This window comes from Crocuta crocuta, unplaced genomic scaffold (genome assembly GCF_008692635.1).
Source record: "Crocuta crocuta isolate KB4526 unplaced genomic scaffold, BGI_CrCroc_1.0 scaffold248, whole genome shotgun sequence".
In the NCBI taxonomy this organism is placed as follows: Eukaryota; Metazoa; Chordata; class Mammalia; order Carnivora; family Hyaenidae; genus Crocuta; species Crocuta crocuta.
Genome location: NW_027532409.1, coordinates 4,034,332 through 4,052,981, shown reverse-complemented (window position 1 = coordinate 4,052,981; position 18,650 = coordinate 4,034,332). Strand labels below are relative to the sequence as shown.

Below are 18,650 nucleotides of genomic sequence, written 5' to 3'. Positions count from 1 at the left end.
CCTGGACGTGCTGCAAGCCCTCATTGGTAACGAGTTTCTGTGCTGTGCCCTTGGGGTGTCCCTGGTTTTTGAAAGGGAAATTCATGGGCAAAGCCCCTTCTGGAGGCTCCACACCCTCAGAGGCATCCTTCTCACCAGCTGCCTGTGCTCCGGAGAGACACTTGTGCTCTGACGCACCCTGGGCCATCTGTTTGATAACCTGAGCGTCAGGAGAAGTGGCGCTGTGCTGACCGACAGTCCTGCCGCAAGGAGTTGCCACTGAGAAATCTGCCCGAGGCCCCTAGGGTGCATGTGGACGTATCAGAACTGAGGCACTCCTGATCTTGCTTAATGCTTCTCTGAGTTACAGTCGAATCTGTGTAGTGTGATCAGTTCCTGCTCCGGATGCCCCAAGTCAGCCCAGAGCGGGCTTTCTCAGCCTCCTTCTGCCGTTGGTGTCTTGGACCAGCTCGTGCTTTGTCTGGTAGGCCTGTCCTGTGCCTTGGATGCCTCCCAGCATCACTGGGCTCTGCCCACCTGATGCCAGAAGTGCCATCCAACCTCTGCCAATAGCCATGCTGTTCAAAAAAGTCTTGGGGGGGGGGCGGGGGTAGGGAGCTGTTGCTTAAAGGTTACAGAGTTTCTGTTTGGGGTGATGAAAACAGTGGTGATGATCACACAACACTGTGAATGTAATTCATGCCACTGAAAATACACTTGAAAATGATGAAGACGGCAGATTTATATTTTACCACAATGTAAAGAAATTGCCAAGTGTCCACTGGGGAAGAAAATTGTCCCTGGTGGAGAAGCAGTGGCCTATCCGATGCACTTTAGGCTGTGCCTCACTAGACAGGATGGCTGCTTTTTATCTCTTCCTTTTGGTTTTAGGTATCAAGTGAAGGATTCTGGAATTGCTAACCATTTTCACTTCTTTCTTTTTCTTTCTTTGTTTTTTTTTTTTTAAGTTTATTAATTTTGAGAGAGAGAGAGAGAGCATGAGCAGGGGAGGAGGAGGTGGAGGAAGAGAGGCAGACAGAGAAGGAGAATCCCAGGCAGGCTCTGTACTGTCAGTGTGCAGCCCAATGTGGGGCTCGAACTCACGAGCTGTGAGATCATGACTTGAGCTGAAATCAAGAGTCAGAAGCTTAACGCATTAGGCCACCCAGGTGCCCTTATTTTTTTTAAATATTTTTTCAGGCAAGCTTCACGCCCAGTGTGGGGCTTGAACTCATGACCCTGAGATGAAGACCTGAGTTGAGATCAAGAGTCAGATGCTTAACTGACTGAGCCACTCATGTGCCCCTCTCTTTTTTTTTTTTTTTTAATTATGGTAAAATGCACACAAGGGATTTACCATTTTAACCATTAAGTGGCACTGAGTACATTCATACCCTGCATCTGTCTCTATCTGTCTCCAGAGTGGATTCCGGTTTCTGACGGAAGGTCTGTCCCCGTGGCAGAACTGCTCCCACTCCCTCCTCCTCTCAGCCCTGTAGCCACCCTTCTCTGTCTGCCTGTTCATTCCTTCACTGTTTTCAGCTGGCGTCCATCAGGCAGCAGGAAAACTGCAGGATCAGCCGATGCCTTTAAGATACAGGGTCCATTCGCTTGCCCAAAACGTACTGGGTATGCGGGCTTTCTAAAGGCCCCGGTGCAGATGATGTAGCCTCTGGAGGGGAATTTGACAATATCCAGCATCACTTCACTTGTGTGCACCCATCGACCTAGCAACTGCATGTCTGTGTGTCTGTCGTAAAGCTACTTCTGGCAGAAACATGAATAGACGCATGTAGCAGGCTGTTTGCGGCACTCTTTACAAAAGTGAGAGACTGGAGGAGCTGAGATGTCCTTCAGCAGAACCGACGCGTCCACAGACTGGAGTCCCCTGCAGCTCTGAGAAAGCGGTGACCAAGTGTCTAGAGCCGCACCGACCAGTGAAGTCACCGTTAGCCACCTGTGGCCATTTCAGTTTATTTGAATTCGCATGAAATATGAAAAACTCCATTCCTCTGCCTCACTAGCTGTATTTCAGGTGTTCAGTGTCCACTGGGGGCTTGTGGCCAGTGCGTGGCTGGTGCAGACAAAGCACGCTTCCTTCTCGCAAGGCTGTGTTGGTTGGCACTGTCCTGCAACAGCGGCATCACACGCTGCCTTGCAATCTGCAGGGGGGCGTGAGCACCCCCCCACCCCCCCACCCCCGCACACAGTGCACTTTCCTGTGTATAGCAAACAAGGACGTACATACATGGGCTTACTTACCTCTATTCAAGGAAATGGAAGATGAAACAAAAACGGATTGAAATGATTGTAATGCAGGAGGAGGAAGGGAAAGAAGTAAAAGGGAAGGGAGGAGGGTGGAAGCTAGGAGTCTCTGAAAAGCACCCGGTTTTGTAGATCGGACTTTGGAGCCAGGTACATGTTTCACATAATGGCACTGAGAATGACAGCCCCCTTAATCTCCCAATCCCCTTTGGATGCATTTCTCTTGGTTTCTAAAAGCCCAGCGGGCGTGCATACTTCATGCTGGAACATGACAACCTCCACGCGGCTGCCACTGTGCCCCGGGAGCGGTTGGCGCGCCTCCCCGCCTCCCGGGAGAGCGGCTGTGCCACGCTGCGGATCGAGGCCACGCCAGCACCTTGGTCTGGCACTTAAATGGTTAATTACAACAACAGCCCATGAAACTGAGAGAAAACTGCACGCTCAGGCAAAATTGGGGTCTGCCATGGACATTTGCTTTTTTTGTTTGTTTTTAAATCCTGAAGATAATGCCAAGGCAATTTAAATTTTTTTAAAGACATTTCAAGGAGACAGTTTCCATTCTATTAACACCTGTAATGAATGGGGAGAAAATAGGTCTGTTGTTTTTGGAGCAAGGTCGTCTCCAGAAGAGTAGGTGGGAGAGCACCAGGGAACTGGAGGAAGTGGGTTTGAGAGGCATGTGGTCCCCATGAAGAATCCAGGCAACGGGCTGTTGTCGGCCCCCAGGCAGGTTGACGCATCTTTGAATGTGTGCAGACCTCTGGCAGAACTCCAAGCATGTTGCACACGTGTCCTTGCTTTGTGGCTGTGGGTGGGAAGGGAGGGAAACCAAGGTGCCCTAGGAAGGGGAGATTGACATGAACTTCCTGCTTCATGCAGAGGAAGAGCTGGACCTAGAACTGGAGTGAGTGGGTGAGTGGCCTCTCGAGGTCGCTCACGTCCGTGCCCAGGGCCCTGTCCCGTCCTGTCCACGGACGGCCTGTGAGTCAGACTTCGCAGCCCTGCAGGGGCCTCGTGGAGGACGCTGAGCTCAGGTAGAATGACCTGCCCTGGGTCAGTGGCGCATTTGGGGCTGAGACATACGGGCTGCCATAGGAGGGCTTCCTGTGTGCCAGGGGGCTGCCAGGTGCCCTCTCTGGGCTGTACCCGCTGCAGCCACTGCAGGGTAGGCAGTCATATGTGCAGGCGCTGGAGGGCAGTGGAACTTCGGTGCCGCTCCAGTGGGTACGGGGTGCTCCAAAGTGGAGGAGCCGACGTCCACGTCCACCTCTATGGCCTGTGTGCGTGTCTGTGCTCCCAGAGTTTCCTGATTTAGTCCATTCTGGATTAGTCGGCAGTACCGCCTGCAGAGAAAAGGTGCCGATGTGCTAGGACGATGTGCTAGGACGTTCCAAACTTCCTTAACGTTCTTTCTGTGAGCTGTTTTGTGTTACTAGTAATCATCTCCGATGGGCTCCATCCCATGTCCTTTGTGAATTACTCTACTGGTCCCTTCAGGATGTATCCCAGGCTCTGTCCCTTGAACACTGAACCTTCTTCGCCTTGTTTGGAATGATATTTAATCTAACCCTCTTCTAATCCGTGGCTCTGGAGTCGCCCAGGCCTGGGGCGAGACTCCAGCTCCTGCATTTGCTTAAGTGTGTCACTACTGACCAGGAGCCTAGCCCCTCCAAGCTTTCTGTCCCTCACCAGTAAATCAGAGATACCAATGATGGGTTTTGAAACCTCTAGATCTCTCCTTAGAGCTTTTGGGCAAGAAAGCAAATGGAAAAGCTTCCAGGTCACGTGACAACATAAGTAGAGTCTGTGCTTGTCCCCAACACTGAGGGTAGCACAGTGGTTGCTACTCTGTAACTGTGTGTGTCACTGGGTCCCTTGGTTTAAATCATCAAGGAATAGTTGGAGTGACTGGGAGGGGAGGGTGTGTCATCACCTGTGAGGACGGTGCGGGGCTGGACGCAGTCTCGGCTGCTTGAAATGTGGCTGTAGGTGTGTGGAACTATGGGGTATCGGGCAGCAGACCAGCCATCCAGGCTCCCAGTGGCTGGATGTTTCCTGCTTATGTATCCTGTGATGACTGATTTGCACGGAGCTGCACATTAGGGTTGACCCGGAATAGAGTCTCAAAAGCTCCCTCTTGCCCTAAGAGACCGGGCAGCCTCCTTGCAGCACGGGCTGGCATGGGCAGTGCCCACAGTGGCCGTGTGGGGGCTCGATGGGCATGGGATGCCCGCTTTCCAGATCTGCCTCTCCTTTGTCCATCCCCCATGATGCCTCGGAGAGTGAGAGCAGGGACCCGTTCCAAGTCGAGTGTCCTTGCAAGAGCCCCAGCACCTGGGAGACGGGTCCCTCCTTGGAAAGCAGGCACTCGGCTGGCCAGTGAATGAGTCCAGGTCATTGCTGAGCTCAGCGAGGAAACTGTCCTTTCAGAGATTTGAGAAGCCCCGGGGCTTGCTGAAGTCTGCGGGGCTTGGTTGCATGGGGCTGGGGTGGGATGGGTATAGGGGAGTGGGTGGGGTCTTGAAGGAAGGAAGGCCTTGGAGCGCTCCTTGCTTCCCCGTGCAGGGCTCTTCCTCCTTCGCAAACCTTTCGAGTCCGGCTCTAGTAAGAGAGGAGGGATGTTGGGGGAGGTTCGGGAGAGAAGCACTTCCACTCACCCTCTTAACACCTAGTGTTCAAACCGGGTTATTTTCAACATACACAGGAAAGGCTGGGGCTTTAAAACCAAACAATGAAACCAATAGCAAATTAGGTGCTTACTCACCCCCTGACAAAGGTGGTGTTTGTATTTTGTTAAGCGGTGAATCAAAGCCCGGTTTGGCTGCTCCTGGGTCCCTGCGTCCGGCAGCCTTCCAGCCCTCTCTAAGCCCGCCAGCCAGGCAGGGTCCTCCGTCCCTTCCGCGGGTAGCCGGGCTGCACGTCCATGCGCCTCCTGTGTCCCTCATTGGCCTGGCGGTCCTGAGGTCAGGGATTGACCCTGGATTGGTCTTCCTCCAGCTTTTCGCTCGTGAGCTCTGCACTCATTCCTACACGAGTGTGTTCACAGCCTCAAGGAGGCTTTACTGCCGCCTCCAGATCTGTTCCGCCTCAAGTTGTTGGTGGTTTTTTCTGCTCGTGTGTACGTGAGCGTGCCTCTCCCTCCCCCTCACCCCCAGCCCTTGTAGCCCATCGCCTGGCTCCCGCCTGGGCCCCTTTCCTTCCCTCCCCTGCGGCCCTCCTCACTCCCCACTTAGCCTTTCGAGGAAGCCTCTACCACTGGTTTTTCTTCCTTCAGTCAATGGTCCTCAACATTGCTGGGTTGGGGGGGTGGGACCAGATCTCCAACCTAAGCCCCTCCTCTGGCAGCCACTTCTGCCCGCTTGGGTGCCCCACGTCCAACTCCTTATCCTCACTCTTCGTAAAACTCCTCCCCTGTCTCCTGTGCATTGCTGACTCCAAGGAGGCCGACACTCAGGCCCTGCATGGCCTGGGTCACCCTTCGCCCTGCAAGGCCTGGCTCACCCGTCATCTCTCAGTCGTGTCCTGCCGCTCCCCATCATGCACGCTCTCCGTTCCGGCCACGCTGGCCCCATCACTCCCTGCCTCTTCTGCCATGTGGCTTCCTGTTCCAATACCTTCCCCTCACTTTCGCCCTGTCTAGACTGCGTCCTTATTTGTGATTCAGCTCAAAGGCCCTCTCCTCCAGGAATCCTTCTCTGCTCTTCTCTGGTATACATTCGAGTGCCCAGAGCCCTTCAGCCATGGCTTCCCCCGATGTAATCACCTCGTCTGGTGTGTAGCATTTTGCCTCCCTGCTTTCCCGGCATCCATGTCCTCCTGTTGTGGACAAGTCCAGTGTCTGTCACATTCTCTAGAGCCTTCTTTCTGCCTGGTCCAGGCCTCAGCCCACCTGGACTCTGACGAGGTGCTGGACGCACGCTAGAACACCCGTCCCATGGCCGAGCTGAGCCCTTCCTGTCTTTGTCTCATGTAGTCCTGACAATGGCCCTCTACATAGATGCTCTTATTGTCCATCTCTTCCAGAGAAGGAAACAGGCTCAGCAACTTGCCCTGCGTTACACAGTTGTGGGCTACAGCTCAGGCATCTGTGCCCAGACTTTTCTGCCTTTTGCCCACTGTGTTCTATGACCCAGGGGTGGATACAACCCCCAGGAAGATGCCTAAAACCACGTGGGAGGCTATGAATTTCTCAAGGTGCCACCAGTTCAGAAAAATCACGTGTCCAAGGCGTTTTAGGCAAGCCCTTCCCCAGGAACAGCTCGACAGCTGGGGCTTCATCAACACTGGGGAGGGGGAGGTAGGTAGCCAGAGAGAAATGCATCTTCGCAGACTCCTCATAGCAGTGACTTCCCTAGGAGCTGGCCTTTCAAGGTCCCTTGTCCTGGTAGACAAGACGGGTGCTGGAGAAAGACCACGGGATCTCCGGTTTGTCTCTGTTTGCTTCTTGAGCACCCACATCCTTGAGGGGTCATGACCGTCAGGTACTGTCTCGAGTCCTCTGGGATCACAGATGAAGCTCCCCCATTCCAGGGCCCCCGTCCATATAAAGGAAGTGAGACTGATGAATAAATTACCATAACGTTCAGAAAAGGAGTTCATGTGGCCCTAAGAGGCACAAGCTTTCACTGTTGAAGTGAAGAGGAGGGAGACCCCCTTCCAGCCCAGGCTGCTGCAGACTGTGGCTCCGGGAGCCGTGGCCTTAGCTTGCGGTCCCAGCTCTGGCTTGGTGTGTGGGGACTTGCCTGAGCCCTCACGTTCTGACATCCCACGGCCTTACAGGGATTGTGTGGAGGGCCCCGCTCTTGCAAAGGGCATGATGAGAGGCTTGGTGGCTGGAGCAGCCCGTCTAGCAAGGAAAGCCGGGAGCCAGCAGGTGCCTCCCTGTGATGAACTGTCTGGGCGGCTCATCCTCTGGATGGGGAAGGGAATCCGTGAACAGATACTTGATGGATCGTTGTACCTTGTGCTTCATGTAACATAGTCATTTAGTTATGACCACATGCTTATTTTGCAGACTCAGGACCAGACCTTGGGAATTACTGTAATTTGCTTAGGGCCGCATGGCTGAGGCACCTCTGAACTGTAGTCTGACGCTGAGTGTGGAAGATTGAGCAGCAGGCATGAATGGAGCCATGCCGCCGGGGAGAGGAAAGGACTGATCCACAGAGGCATGGGGGACAGTGGTTAGGAGGTGATTGGGAGGGTCAGCTGGGCCAAATCCAGATGTGTAGGGCCGGCAGCCTGAGCGTCTTTGCGGAAGAAGGTGTCTGTGGTTGGGGGCAAACTGACAGTGCAGAAGGAGAAGGGAGGAAGGAAGGATGCTGTAGGGCGGGGATCCTTTCCTGGCTTGGAGGTGGGCTCCAGAGTCCAGACAGTGCATTGTGAGCCGGTGTTCGCGTGAGCTGACAGCTTGCTCTTCCCTCTGCTGCCTCCCGCCGTAGGTGATTGCGGTGGTGATGGATGTTTTCACGGACATTGACATCTTCAGGGACCTGCAGGAAATATGTCGGAAACAGAGAGTCGCTGTCTACATCCTTCTGGACCAGGCTCTGCTCTCGCAGTTTTTGGATATGTGCATGGATCTGAAAGTACATCCTGAAAAGGAGAAGGTTTGTGTTACGTGTTTCCAGTCCCCACAGTCAGCAGTAAGACTGAGTGTCCGTGACCTACATGATCTATATGGTGGTGTGGGGAAGGGGGGGCCTGGGGGGAATCCCCATTACATGAGAGGCAACGGAGGGCGTGAGCAAAGCCATTTGCCTGAAATCTCCCAGAAAAGAAACCACAGAGCCAGGCTTCAAACCTCAGCCTCCCTTCATATCCTGCTGCCTCCCAGCCAGCAGCTCTGCTGCTGGCTGCAGAAGGCTGCATGGGAGGTGCTGCTTTTGACAGTAGCACAGCCCGGCCACCACTGAGGGAGCCCCTGCTCTGTCCTTGGCACTGTCCTAGGCTCCTGACACGTGTTAGACAACTCGGGTAAGTATCTGTTTCGGCTCAGACATGGTGGCACAGAGAACCCGGTGCCTGCACTCAAAAGGAGAAGGGCAGGGGTGTGACTCCCTGGCGGTGGGCCTGCCTCCAGCCTGCTGTTCCTGATCACTGTCACATGTCGCCTCTCCCCTCTCCTTGCTACAAAATTAGGCTTTCCTGTCCTTTGCTCTGAGCATGACAGTAATTTGAACTTTATTTAAATGTACGGTTATATAACTCAGCCAGCTTGTTCTCTGTAGCAGAAAGAGGCAAGGAACATTGTCATATGTGTTATTCCTCTCTTTAAATTAAGCAGCTTAATGTGAGCTGAGAGCTTTGGAACTCAGTTCATCCACTTGGTTCATGACCTATGTGAGCACCTTCTCTGAGCCACTTAACTGTCCTAGGTAACAGAGATAAAGCAGTCAGCAGAATGATCAAAGAATTTGTGCTTCGGTACTGTAGGTTGCTTACAGAGGGGACATCAGCTCCCTACCCTGTTATCAAGTAACCTGGTTTACAAAATTTGGCTATTACACCTCCCCCACAGAGTTCTTGGTGGTCATTTTCCCTAATGGGGGAAACTGAGGAATAGGTAGTTACTACCTTGTCACAGCAGCTACAAAGCAAATTCCTGATGAGATAGAATTGGAGCTTGGAGCCAGGATGAGACTAGCCAGCCATGTGGCCCAGCAGTCAGTTAAAGAATGAGGTCAGGGGGACCCAAGGAGAATGCATGTCAGGCACGGAAAAGCACGTTGTCATCGAAGCACGCAGTCAGCCTGTGACTGCTTTTACATAGAGCCGGGGGAAGCGATGGAAGATGCGCTGTTTAATGCTGATGCTCTCTCTCTGTAACCAAGGCTGGGTGCGAGCCGCAGGAAAATCACAGAGCAGCTCTGGCCACAACTCTGATGCTGAGATTGGCTTGGATACAATCCAGTTATCCAATCCAGCATGATTTACCGACTCACTTTCACAATGTTGATTGTTGCCTAAAGGAGGAGTCGAAAGGAAGCCTGTTTTGGTAGTGTCTTTTTTTTTTTTTTTTAAGATTTTAGTTTTTTTAAGTCCTCTCTACACCCAACGTGGTGGGGCTCGAACTCACAACCCTGAGATGAAGAGTCGCATGCTCTACTGATGGAGCCAGCTAGGTGCCCCAGTTTTTTGTAGTGCCTTGACTTCTTCCTAGAACAGCGCCATTCCATCTTCCCTGGCGGCTTCCCTCACCAGGGCATGTCTGCTGGTGAGTCTGAACCCTCCCCCTGTGGGGGCTGACGGCTGCCATGCCCTCGCTCTGTGGCTGGTTCTGAACGCTGGGTGTCCGATCTATAGGAGCTCGGTCACGTGTTTGTGCACAGGCACTCAGGAGTGCTTTGACCACAGTCACAAAGGCCCGCACGACATTTGGGTTAGCACCAAGGGAAAAGATGCAGAAAACCACGCCTAAATGCGCCCACAGTGACATTTTTGAACGCTTGCTATTATATGTGGATCCTTTGAAACCTGGGTCAGGAATCGGTTTTTCCTCCAGGACCCTCCTGCCCCGCCTGCTCCGCGTGCACCTGTGTGGAAGGTCCTAGTGTTTTTGTTTGTGTTTAATTTTATTTTGAAATCATGTGATTTTCAAAGGAGTTACAAATATAAGGAAATCCTGAAAACTCTCTGCCCAAGTTATCTAAATGTTCACATCTTATAAACCTCCGTGCAAATTTCAAAATTGAGAAGTAACTTTGATGTGATAACTATTCTCTAACCTACAGGCTTCCTGAGCCTCACTGATCATTCCACGAATGCCCCCTTTTCTTGTCCAGGATCCAACCCAGGAGCCTACCTTGCATTGAGTTGTCAAGTCTCCTTAGCGTCCTCTCATCTGGAGCTGTTCCTCTGTCTGTCTTTGGCTTTTAGGGTTTGGGGCTTTGGAAGGACACTGGCCAGTTTTCCATAGGATTTGGGTTTGTCTGATGCTTCCTCCTGGCTGAATTCAGATTGCGTTTTGGTAAGACCACGGAAGTGATGTTATGTCTTGCCATAGTGTTTTTGTTTTGTCTTTTTATTTTAAAAGAACAATAGATTCGGGGCGCCTGGGTGGCTCGGTCGGTTAAGCATCTGACCTCAGCTCAGATCATGATCTCGCGGTTCGTGAGTTTGAACCCTGCGTCAGGCTCTGTGCTGACAGCTCGGAGCCTGGNTCCACGAATGCCCCCTTTTCTTGTCCAGGATCCAACCCAGGAGCCTACCTTGCATTGAGTTGTCAAGTCTCCTTAGCGTCCTCTCATCTGGAGCTGTTCCTCTGTCTGTCTTTGGCTTTTAGGGTTTGGGGCTTTGGAAGGACACTGGCCAGTTTTCCATAGGATTTGGGTTTGTCTGATGCTTCCTCCTGGCTGAATTCAGATTGCGTTTTGGTAAGACCACGGAAGTGATGTTATGTCTTGCCATAGTGTTTTTGTTTTGTCTTTTTATTTTAAAAGAACAATAGATTCGGGGCGCCTGGGTGGCTCGGTCGGTTAAGCATCTGACCTCAGCTCAGATCATGATCTCGCGGTTCGTGAGTTTGAACCCTGCGTCAGGCTCTGTGCTGACAGCTCGGAGCCTGGAGCCTGCTTCAGATTCTGTGTCTCCCTCTCTCTCTGCCTTCCCTGCTCACACTCTGTCCCTCTCTCTCAAGAAATAAACATTGAAAAAAAATTTAAAAAAAAAGGAAAAATTAAATTCACAGAAGTTGCAAAGGTCGTACATAGAGGTCTCCATGCCTCCTTCACCCGGTTCCCCCAGCGGTTACGTCCTGCGTAACTTCCGGTGCAGAATCAAAGCCTGGAATCTGGGGTTGGTACAACACATGCCTACAGCTCTGTGCTTCTTTAGCACATGTGCACCCATGTGTAACCATGCCTGACATCAAGGTCCAGAACTGTCCCAGCACCATCAGGATGCAGGACCGTTCTGTGGCCACAGCCATCTCCTTCTTGGTACCATCTGCTCCCCTCTCTGTGCCCTCCTCCTCGTTTTTAACCCCTGGCAACCAGTAATTGTTGCCCATCTCTATCATTTTGTCATCTAGACAAGGTTCTATAAATGGCCTCATCTAGAATGTGACCTTTTGAGATTGGCTTTTTTCATTCAGCATAACGCCCTTGAGATCCATCCAAATTGTCATATCAATCGTTGGTTCTTTTCTGTGGCTGAGTGGTGTCATGTGGTACCATTGCTTGTGGAACCGGTCACGTGCCGAAGGACTTCCGGATAGTTTCCAGGTTCTTACTGTTGTGAATAAAGTTGCTGTGTGTATTTGCGCACAGGTTTTTGTGTGGACATAGGTTTTCGCTTCTCTGGACGATGTCATACCTTGTAGTTTTTTAAATCACGTATTACTTTTCTCTCTCCTAGTCCCTGAAGGTAAGGAACATAGCTGATATCTCTGTTGTCTCAAGGCTCAGCACAGAGTAGGGGCTTTCTTTGCTTATGGAATGAGAGAATAGAACAAAAATCTGAAACTTTTCATTTGAATTGTATAAGGTTTCTAAAGGCATATAGCTGACACCGTACTGATTTGCTCCAAAGAATGCCGATCGTCTTAGTGTTTTCCATGCCATTGTATGTACATTTCTGCGTCTCATTTTACAAGGACAGTTATGCATACATAATGCACTGTGGGGTCCCAGTGTGTTCCCAGCATATCTTTTTGATAAATTCGTATTTGTAGGACATGTGACATTGTTGTTGAAGCCACATGTGTTAGGAGTGTGTCAGGCTCAGAAGTCCCGTGTTAGAGAAGGCTTGTCCTGTTCTCCACACTCACTGTGGTGTGGGGGTAAGTGAGGGTGGGCTGAGTGTATTTTCTTTGCTGATTTTATCCCCCATATTTTGTTTCAAAGTCATTTCTTGGATTCTGTTGTGTCATCAAAGAATGAGCGAGTCTTCTTTTAGCGCACATGTACCCGTGAACCACGAGTCTCAAAAGTCCGTTTAAGAACAGGGCACACGAGAAGATGGAGCCAGTGAAGTGGCGTTCCTGGAGTCCTGGGAGCCACTGGCTAGTGTGCGTGTGTACTATTACCAAAGGGGATGGGGGGCCGCCCCTTTGCTAGCTAGTGTGTCTGTTTGGGAACTGTATAGACCAAGCCCTCTGTCATTTGCTCATTGGCTTGTTTCTTTCTCTCCCCCCTAACCCCCCATGCCCCACCGACAGCTGATGACCGTTCGGACTATTACCGGAAATACTTACTATGCGAGGTCGGGAACTAAGATAGTTGGGCAGGTTCACGAGAAGTTCACCCTGATTGATGGCATTCGAGTGGCCACAGGCTCCTATAGGTAAGTCTCTAGCCTGCCCGAGCTCGTTACTCCAAACTTTGCAGTGGGTGCCTGCTGTATAAAGTTGTAAAAGCTGCTTTCTCCCTCAGCGTGAGCCTCTGTGGCAAAGCATTCTGAGAGCTGTGCATCTGTGTGCCTGAGTACATCAGCCTGAGTGGCCTCTTGCAGGAGGGGTGGTCAGGGTGTGGGTCACCTTTCCAGCCCTGGGGGCCACAACACTAAGGTGTGGATGGTGAAACTTGCCTGGGGCCTTGGCCAGGCCTGCAGTGGCCAAACTGGGGCTTACCGGTGACAGGGGCAGTCTTAAATCCTGTTCCTTGGTCCCCTCGACCCTTGTCCCTGTTCACTTGCAGGTAAGGGCTGTCACAGGTTTCAGCATCAGTGTGGAGGGCAGAGCCAAAGTTGTCACCTTACGCTTAAATCCTTTACTTTCTGTCAAGCCTTGTAATTTAGTGCTTTAGTCTAGAAAGTACTGGTCCAGGTTTCTTGTAACTTAGTGCTTTAGTCTGGAAAGTACTGCTCCAGGTTTCTGGCCCCACCTTTGAAGTCTTACCTTGGCAGTGGCACCTTACAGTAGGGTGTCATTGAACAGAGCATGGAGATAATTGGGTCACTGGTTGTCACGAGCGTCCAGAAGATACACCATGTTTACTTCCGTGGCTCCGATGACGGTGTGTCTGAAGCGTGTCTGATGGTGTGCATGAGGAATGCCCAAGTATGAAAAAGAAAAACTCCGTTTTGGAGAAACGTGCATTCCTGAGTGATGATCACATGTCAGCCCCGGCATATGTGCAGAAGGGCTGCGGAGGCTGAGGCGGTCAGAGCCAGGAAACCTTTGATGCCTTTCTTCTCTGACAGTACCTTCATTGCCCAGAACAAAATTCACACTTCCTGGAGACTTCCTTTCATCAGACGTTTATAAAGAGCAGGAGGAAACTAGATTTTCACCCGAAGCAGGCTTTATTTACATATACAAACTTAGTCCCAAATGGTTTTGGGCCATTCTGAGTAAAATATAAAAATTATCCTCTACAAATGAGGATGATGATGAAGATGATAGCTTTTTTTTTAATTTAAAGTCTATTTATTTATTTTGAGTGAGCTAGAGAAAGAGACATTGAGTGTGGGGATGGGCAGAGAGAGAGGGATACAGAGAGAACCCAAGCAGGCTCTGCACTGTCAGCGTGGAGCTTAATGTGGGGCTCGAACTCACGAACCATGAGATCATGACTTGAGATGAAACCAAGAACTGGTTAACCGACTGAGCCACCCGGTGCCCTGAGGGTTATAGCTTCCATCTGTTGACAGTATTTTATACTCGTGGTATAGGATAGGTGTCTTGTTTACATGATCTCATTGAAGGTTTTTAAAATATTTCTTCTGGGGCTTTGAAGGCAGTTCTCAAGGTAGAGACAGCTGACACTATGTATCATGGTCTCTCATTTAAAACATCCTATTCTCTCTTTTAAACATTTTTTTAGGGACGCCTGGGTGGCTCAGTCGGTTGAGCGTCCGACTTCAGCTCAGGTCACGATCTCAAGGTTTGTGGGTTTGAGCCCCATGTCAGGCTCCATGCTGACAGCTCAGAGCCTAGAGCCTGTCTTCGGATGCTGTGTCTCCCTCATTCTCTGACCCTCCCCTGCTCACACTGTCTCTTTCTCTCTCTCAAAAATAAAACATTAAAAAATTTTTTAAAAAATTTTTAATGCTTATTACTTACTTTTGAGAGAGGGAGAGACAGAGCACGAGCTGGGAAGGGGCAGAGAGAGAGAGGAACACACAGAATCTGAAGCAGGCTCCAGGCTCTGAGCTGTCAGCACAGAGCCTGACACAGGGCTCGAACCCACAAACTGTGAGCTCATGACCTCAGCTGAAGTCAGATGGTTACCGACTGAGCCACCCAACGGCCCCATAAAACATCCTATTCCTGATACAAACTTCTTTATCAGTGGGGTGATTGGGAGTGTAGAAAGCTAGCTCAAACTACTTTATGCAAAGTGGAATTTATGGAGTCCTAGAATTTGGAAGTGTAGAAAAGTACAGTTGGTTTTCAGCCCCTCTTGACCTGGAGTGCTTACATTTATCAGAATACTGTCCCCTGCTTCTGCCTTTTTTCTAGCTGTTCTTTATTCTCAGGCTCTCCCTTTGAAGGCAAAGATCCAGGCTTACTTACATAGCCGTTATTATCTGTCTTCCAAAGAGAGAGACTTCCTTTCTCCCTGCACTGGCACCAGTCCTTGAAGAATTACTTGGTCCTAGCTAGATCACGTGCCCACCCTGGGTAGGTCCCTAACCCAAGTGGGTGGGATACTCTGGCCAGCCTGTGTCATATGTCCACCCCATTGTGATTGGAGAAAGTGCCTAAGAAGGCGGCTAGGGTGCATGCGTTCTATTACTAGAGGAAGAACGGATGCCTGACGGGCACATGGCCACTAGTCTGCTCTGAATGCGCATGGAGCAGCAGCAGCATCGTTAGAATGACAAGACTGTCTCCCACTGAAATGGCAGCACTGGCCCCTGGGTGGCTCGGTCGGCTAAGTGTCTGACTTTGGCTCAGGTCATGACCTCACTGTTTGTGAGTTTGAGCCTCGCATCGGGCTCGCTGCTGTCAGCGCAAAGTCTGCTTCAAATCCTGTGTCCTTCTCTCTCTGCCCCTCCCCCATTTATTCCCTCCCTCCCTCTCTCTCTCTCAAAAATAAATAAATAAATAAGTAAATAAATAAATAAATAAACAAACAACATTAAAAAAAATGAGCCTGGATGGCTCATTTGGTTGAGCATTCAACTTCAGCTCAGGTCATGATCTCACGGTTCATGAATTCCAGTCCCGTACTGGGCTCCCTGCTTCGGATTCTGTCTCTCCCTCTCTCTCTGCCCCTCCCCTACTTGTACTTTCTCTCAAAATAAAGAAATAAAAGTCTTAAACAAGAAAGAAAGAAGATGGCGCTACCCGAGCAGGGAGCAGGGAGCACTGCACTAGCAGTTCTTACGGACCGGGGTCTAGTCTGCGGTCTACGGCCAGCTTCCCGCTGGGACGTCACTAGCTAGTTTCCTCACTTCGCACATCGGGGTGCTTGCCTCAATCTTTTTAAAGCCCTTTCTAGTTTTTAGACACTCTGAGGCTGAGGATGTATGGGTCTTAGTGTGTTGGTTAAACAGCTGGCCTTTTGCTTTCTGGTACCGCATACACGTGTGACACACCAGGGTTATAAGGTGTTGAATTTACACTGAGTGGTGGGTACGCTGTCACCAGAGGCGTGACTTCTGGAGCAGGATATCTGGGTTTATTGTTCGTCGTGACAGTGAGTGAACTAACAGCGCCCATCCTTACCGGCTTGTTCATTTTTAATCCTTAAGTTTCACGTGGACAGATGGCAAATTAAATAGCAGCAACTTGGTCATTCTGTCCGGCCAAGTGGTTGAGCACTTTGACCTGGAGTTCCGAATCCTGTATGCGCAGTCGAAGCCCATCAGCTCCAAGCTGCTGTGTGACTTCCCGAGCAGCAGCAAGTTTGACCATCTGGTCGACAGTAGACCCCTGTCGAGGGAGCTCACGCTGGGCGGCCTGCTGCGCCTGCGGCTGGCCCGGCTCTCCAGCACCCCCAAGAAGGGTGAGCTGGGGTGTGAGGCGCCCGCCGAGGGCAGGCTGGAGGCCAGGTGCCAGGACTCTGAGGCCCACACCGTCGGCGACGAGGACGACGTGCACGGCTGCCAGGGCAGGCCACAGGGCGGGAGGACAGCCGACGCTGCCACCCAGACGGAGCCAGGAGAGGAGGTGCCTGCAGTGAGCGTCCGCGACGCGGGGACGCAAGCCACCGCCACCACGGTGTGCGCCGGGACCCAGACCGCGGTCACCACCAGGGTCGCGAGCTCCCAAGCCGTGGTTCCGTCCACGTCAGCCACCACCCAGACTGAGGCGGATGAGAATGTTCTCTTTCCTCAGGGCACCCGGTCTAAGGAAGGGTCACCCGTGTCCAGGATGTCTGTGTCGAGGTCTTCCAGTTTGAGGTCTTCCTCCTCTCTGTCTTCCCAGGGCTCTGTGGCGAGCTCCCTGGGCTCCCAGGCGTCCAGCAGAGCCGCTGACTGTGTCCCCGCTGGACACGCCAAGTACGGGGGCACCCCCCACTTGGACCTGTGCTTGCGAGACTCCTTCAGGAACTTGAATCAAGAGCGCCAGTTTCACCTTGCTGGTCTCAGGTCCCGGCTCAACCACATGCTGGCTGTGCTCTCCAGGAGAACATTCCTAACTGAGAACCACCTCGGTTTTCATCCCGGAAACGTCAGCAGAGCACCTGTGAACCTGCTGGCTGTGAGGGACACTGTGCTGTATCCCTCCTACCAGTGACTGCCTGTCGTGCAGCACCTCCCACCGAGGTGCTGCTCTGTCCTCCGAGCACCTCCTTTACACCTTGCTCACCTGGCCTTCAGTCCCCCCATTCTTCTCGGAATCCTATAAACCGCACATTATTTTATGTGTTTTTACCCTATTTTTGTCATGTATAAACCAGGTGTTGGTTTTACAGCTGAAACACTATAGGTTCAGTTTCTTTGCACGACTTTAATGTTGATGTCTCCTCAAGAGAGTGTTTAGGGTTCTCAGGTGCATCCAGATAAGCGATGAAACATGTTCTGTTTTTCTAGATTTGTGTGCCCTTCTGTTTTAGAGATTTGAACACTAGTTCTTATCAAAGTCCTGTTTCGAAAAAACGTTCTTATTGTCTGTCTCTTCAGGATATCTGTGTTCTTAGGATTAAATAAATGTAATCAACTTTTGTTTGGTGATTGCTTGAGTATTATTTCTCCCTTCTGACACTTTTCTCTTTATTCATTTATTTATTTAAAAAAATTTTTTTAATGNTTGTGAGTTCGAGCCCGGCATCAGGCTCTGTGCTGACAGCTCAGAGCCTGGAGCCTCCTTCAGATTCTGTGTCCCCTTCTCTCTGCCCCTCCTATGTTCATGCTCTGTCTGTCTCTCAATAATAAATAAAAATGTTCTAAAAAAATTAAAAAAAAAGAAGACATAAAGTAAGCGTCAGGGTCATGGCTTCCTTAAGGATAGGAATGTTGGTGTTACTATCTGTATAGTTTGAATGAGGGAACTTGCCAGGATTGCAGGTCTCTTCATGTGCTCTGCTTGTCTTTTCTTCAAAGAAAAAGCTTGAGTTCTTTAGACAAGGACCTCGATTCTTTGCTTCTCTGCCCAAAGCGGCCTTAGTGTGCATTCCTGGATTTGTCCCTGATACTAACTCGAGTGGCCCCATGGGCCTAGTTTCATCAGATGGGTGTACTGACACTGATTTAGCAATCTGATATCCTGGAGGAGGGGCGGAAGAGGACACCAACAATTATCCCAGATACCTAGTCCGGTGGCAGGCGATGCAACTGGTTCCTACACCCTGCTAATCAGGGTTGGTATGGCTGTGGAATCCTGTTTTTGCCCAGTCTCCTTTGTGTGGACAGACCAGAGGAAGAGAATTCAGTGGTGGCTTCCTCCTCCTGATTTGGTCAAAGCAAAAGAGATCCGTAATGAGGAGGGCGTTCCTGCCGCATAGGCACGTGCTGAGGCACCCGGTCCCGGACGCGCCTACAGGTTTTCATGCGTGCACCAGGCCTCCCTGCGGTCATCGGGTTATTTGCTGGATTCGTGCCTTAATCTGGGCTGTGAAGCCAGCCAGACAGCTGATTCTCGTCTGATTGTAAACAACTCCGGCCTAAGCCTCACACAAACAGGGTTGGATGAAACCATTTGCAGGTTTAGATAATTTCCTACGTGCCGTCTTTGACCCTCACAACACCGTAGTGGCTGGACAGCTGTGATTCCCAGTAAACGGGCAAAGAAACTGAAGCTCCAACACAGTGGCATATTCTAGGTCACGAGGCTGATACAGGCGGCACTGAACGCAGGGTTTCAGATTCTGAGTCCGGTCCTTGGTTGTACGACAGTCTGTCTGCAGGGAGCGTAGAGGCATCTGTAGGGTGTCCCTTGGGAAATGCAGTTAGTACACTGATGAGTTAAGAGTTAAAATTTAACCTCATTAACAAACGTAGGTACATTTGAAATTTCAACTCAGTCCATTCTAAGGAACTATTGATAGGCATTTGTAAAAAAGGTTCTGCGTTCA

General features: G+C 50.9%; 1 protein-coding gene across 1 annotated transcript in view; it reads left to right on the top strand.

Annotated features, from left to right (window-relative positions):
• FAM83D (family with sequence similarity 83 member D) overlaps positions 1–17,310 on the top strand; it is a 22,202-nt gene extending 4,892 nt beyond the window's left edge. The window contains exons 2-4 of the mRNA XM_077778840.1: positions 7,686–7,853; positions 12,404–12,528; positions 15,886–17,310. Coding sequence (XP_077634966.1) covers positions 7,686–7,853; positions 12,404–12,528; positions 15,886–16,873 — 1,281 coding nt within the window. The 3' untranslated portion in view covers positions 16,874–17,310. The remainder of the gene's footprint in view (positions 1–7,685; positions 7,854–12,403; positions 12,529–15,885) is intronic.
• The last annotated feature ends 1,340 nt before the right edge of the window (positions 17,311–18,650 follow it).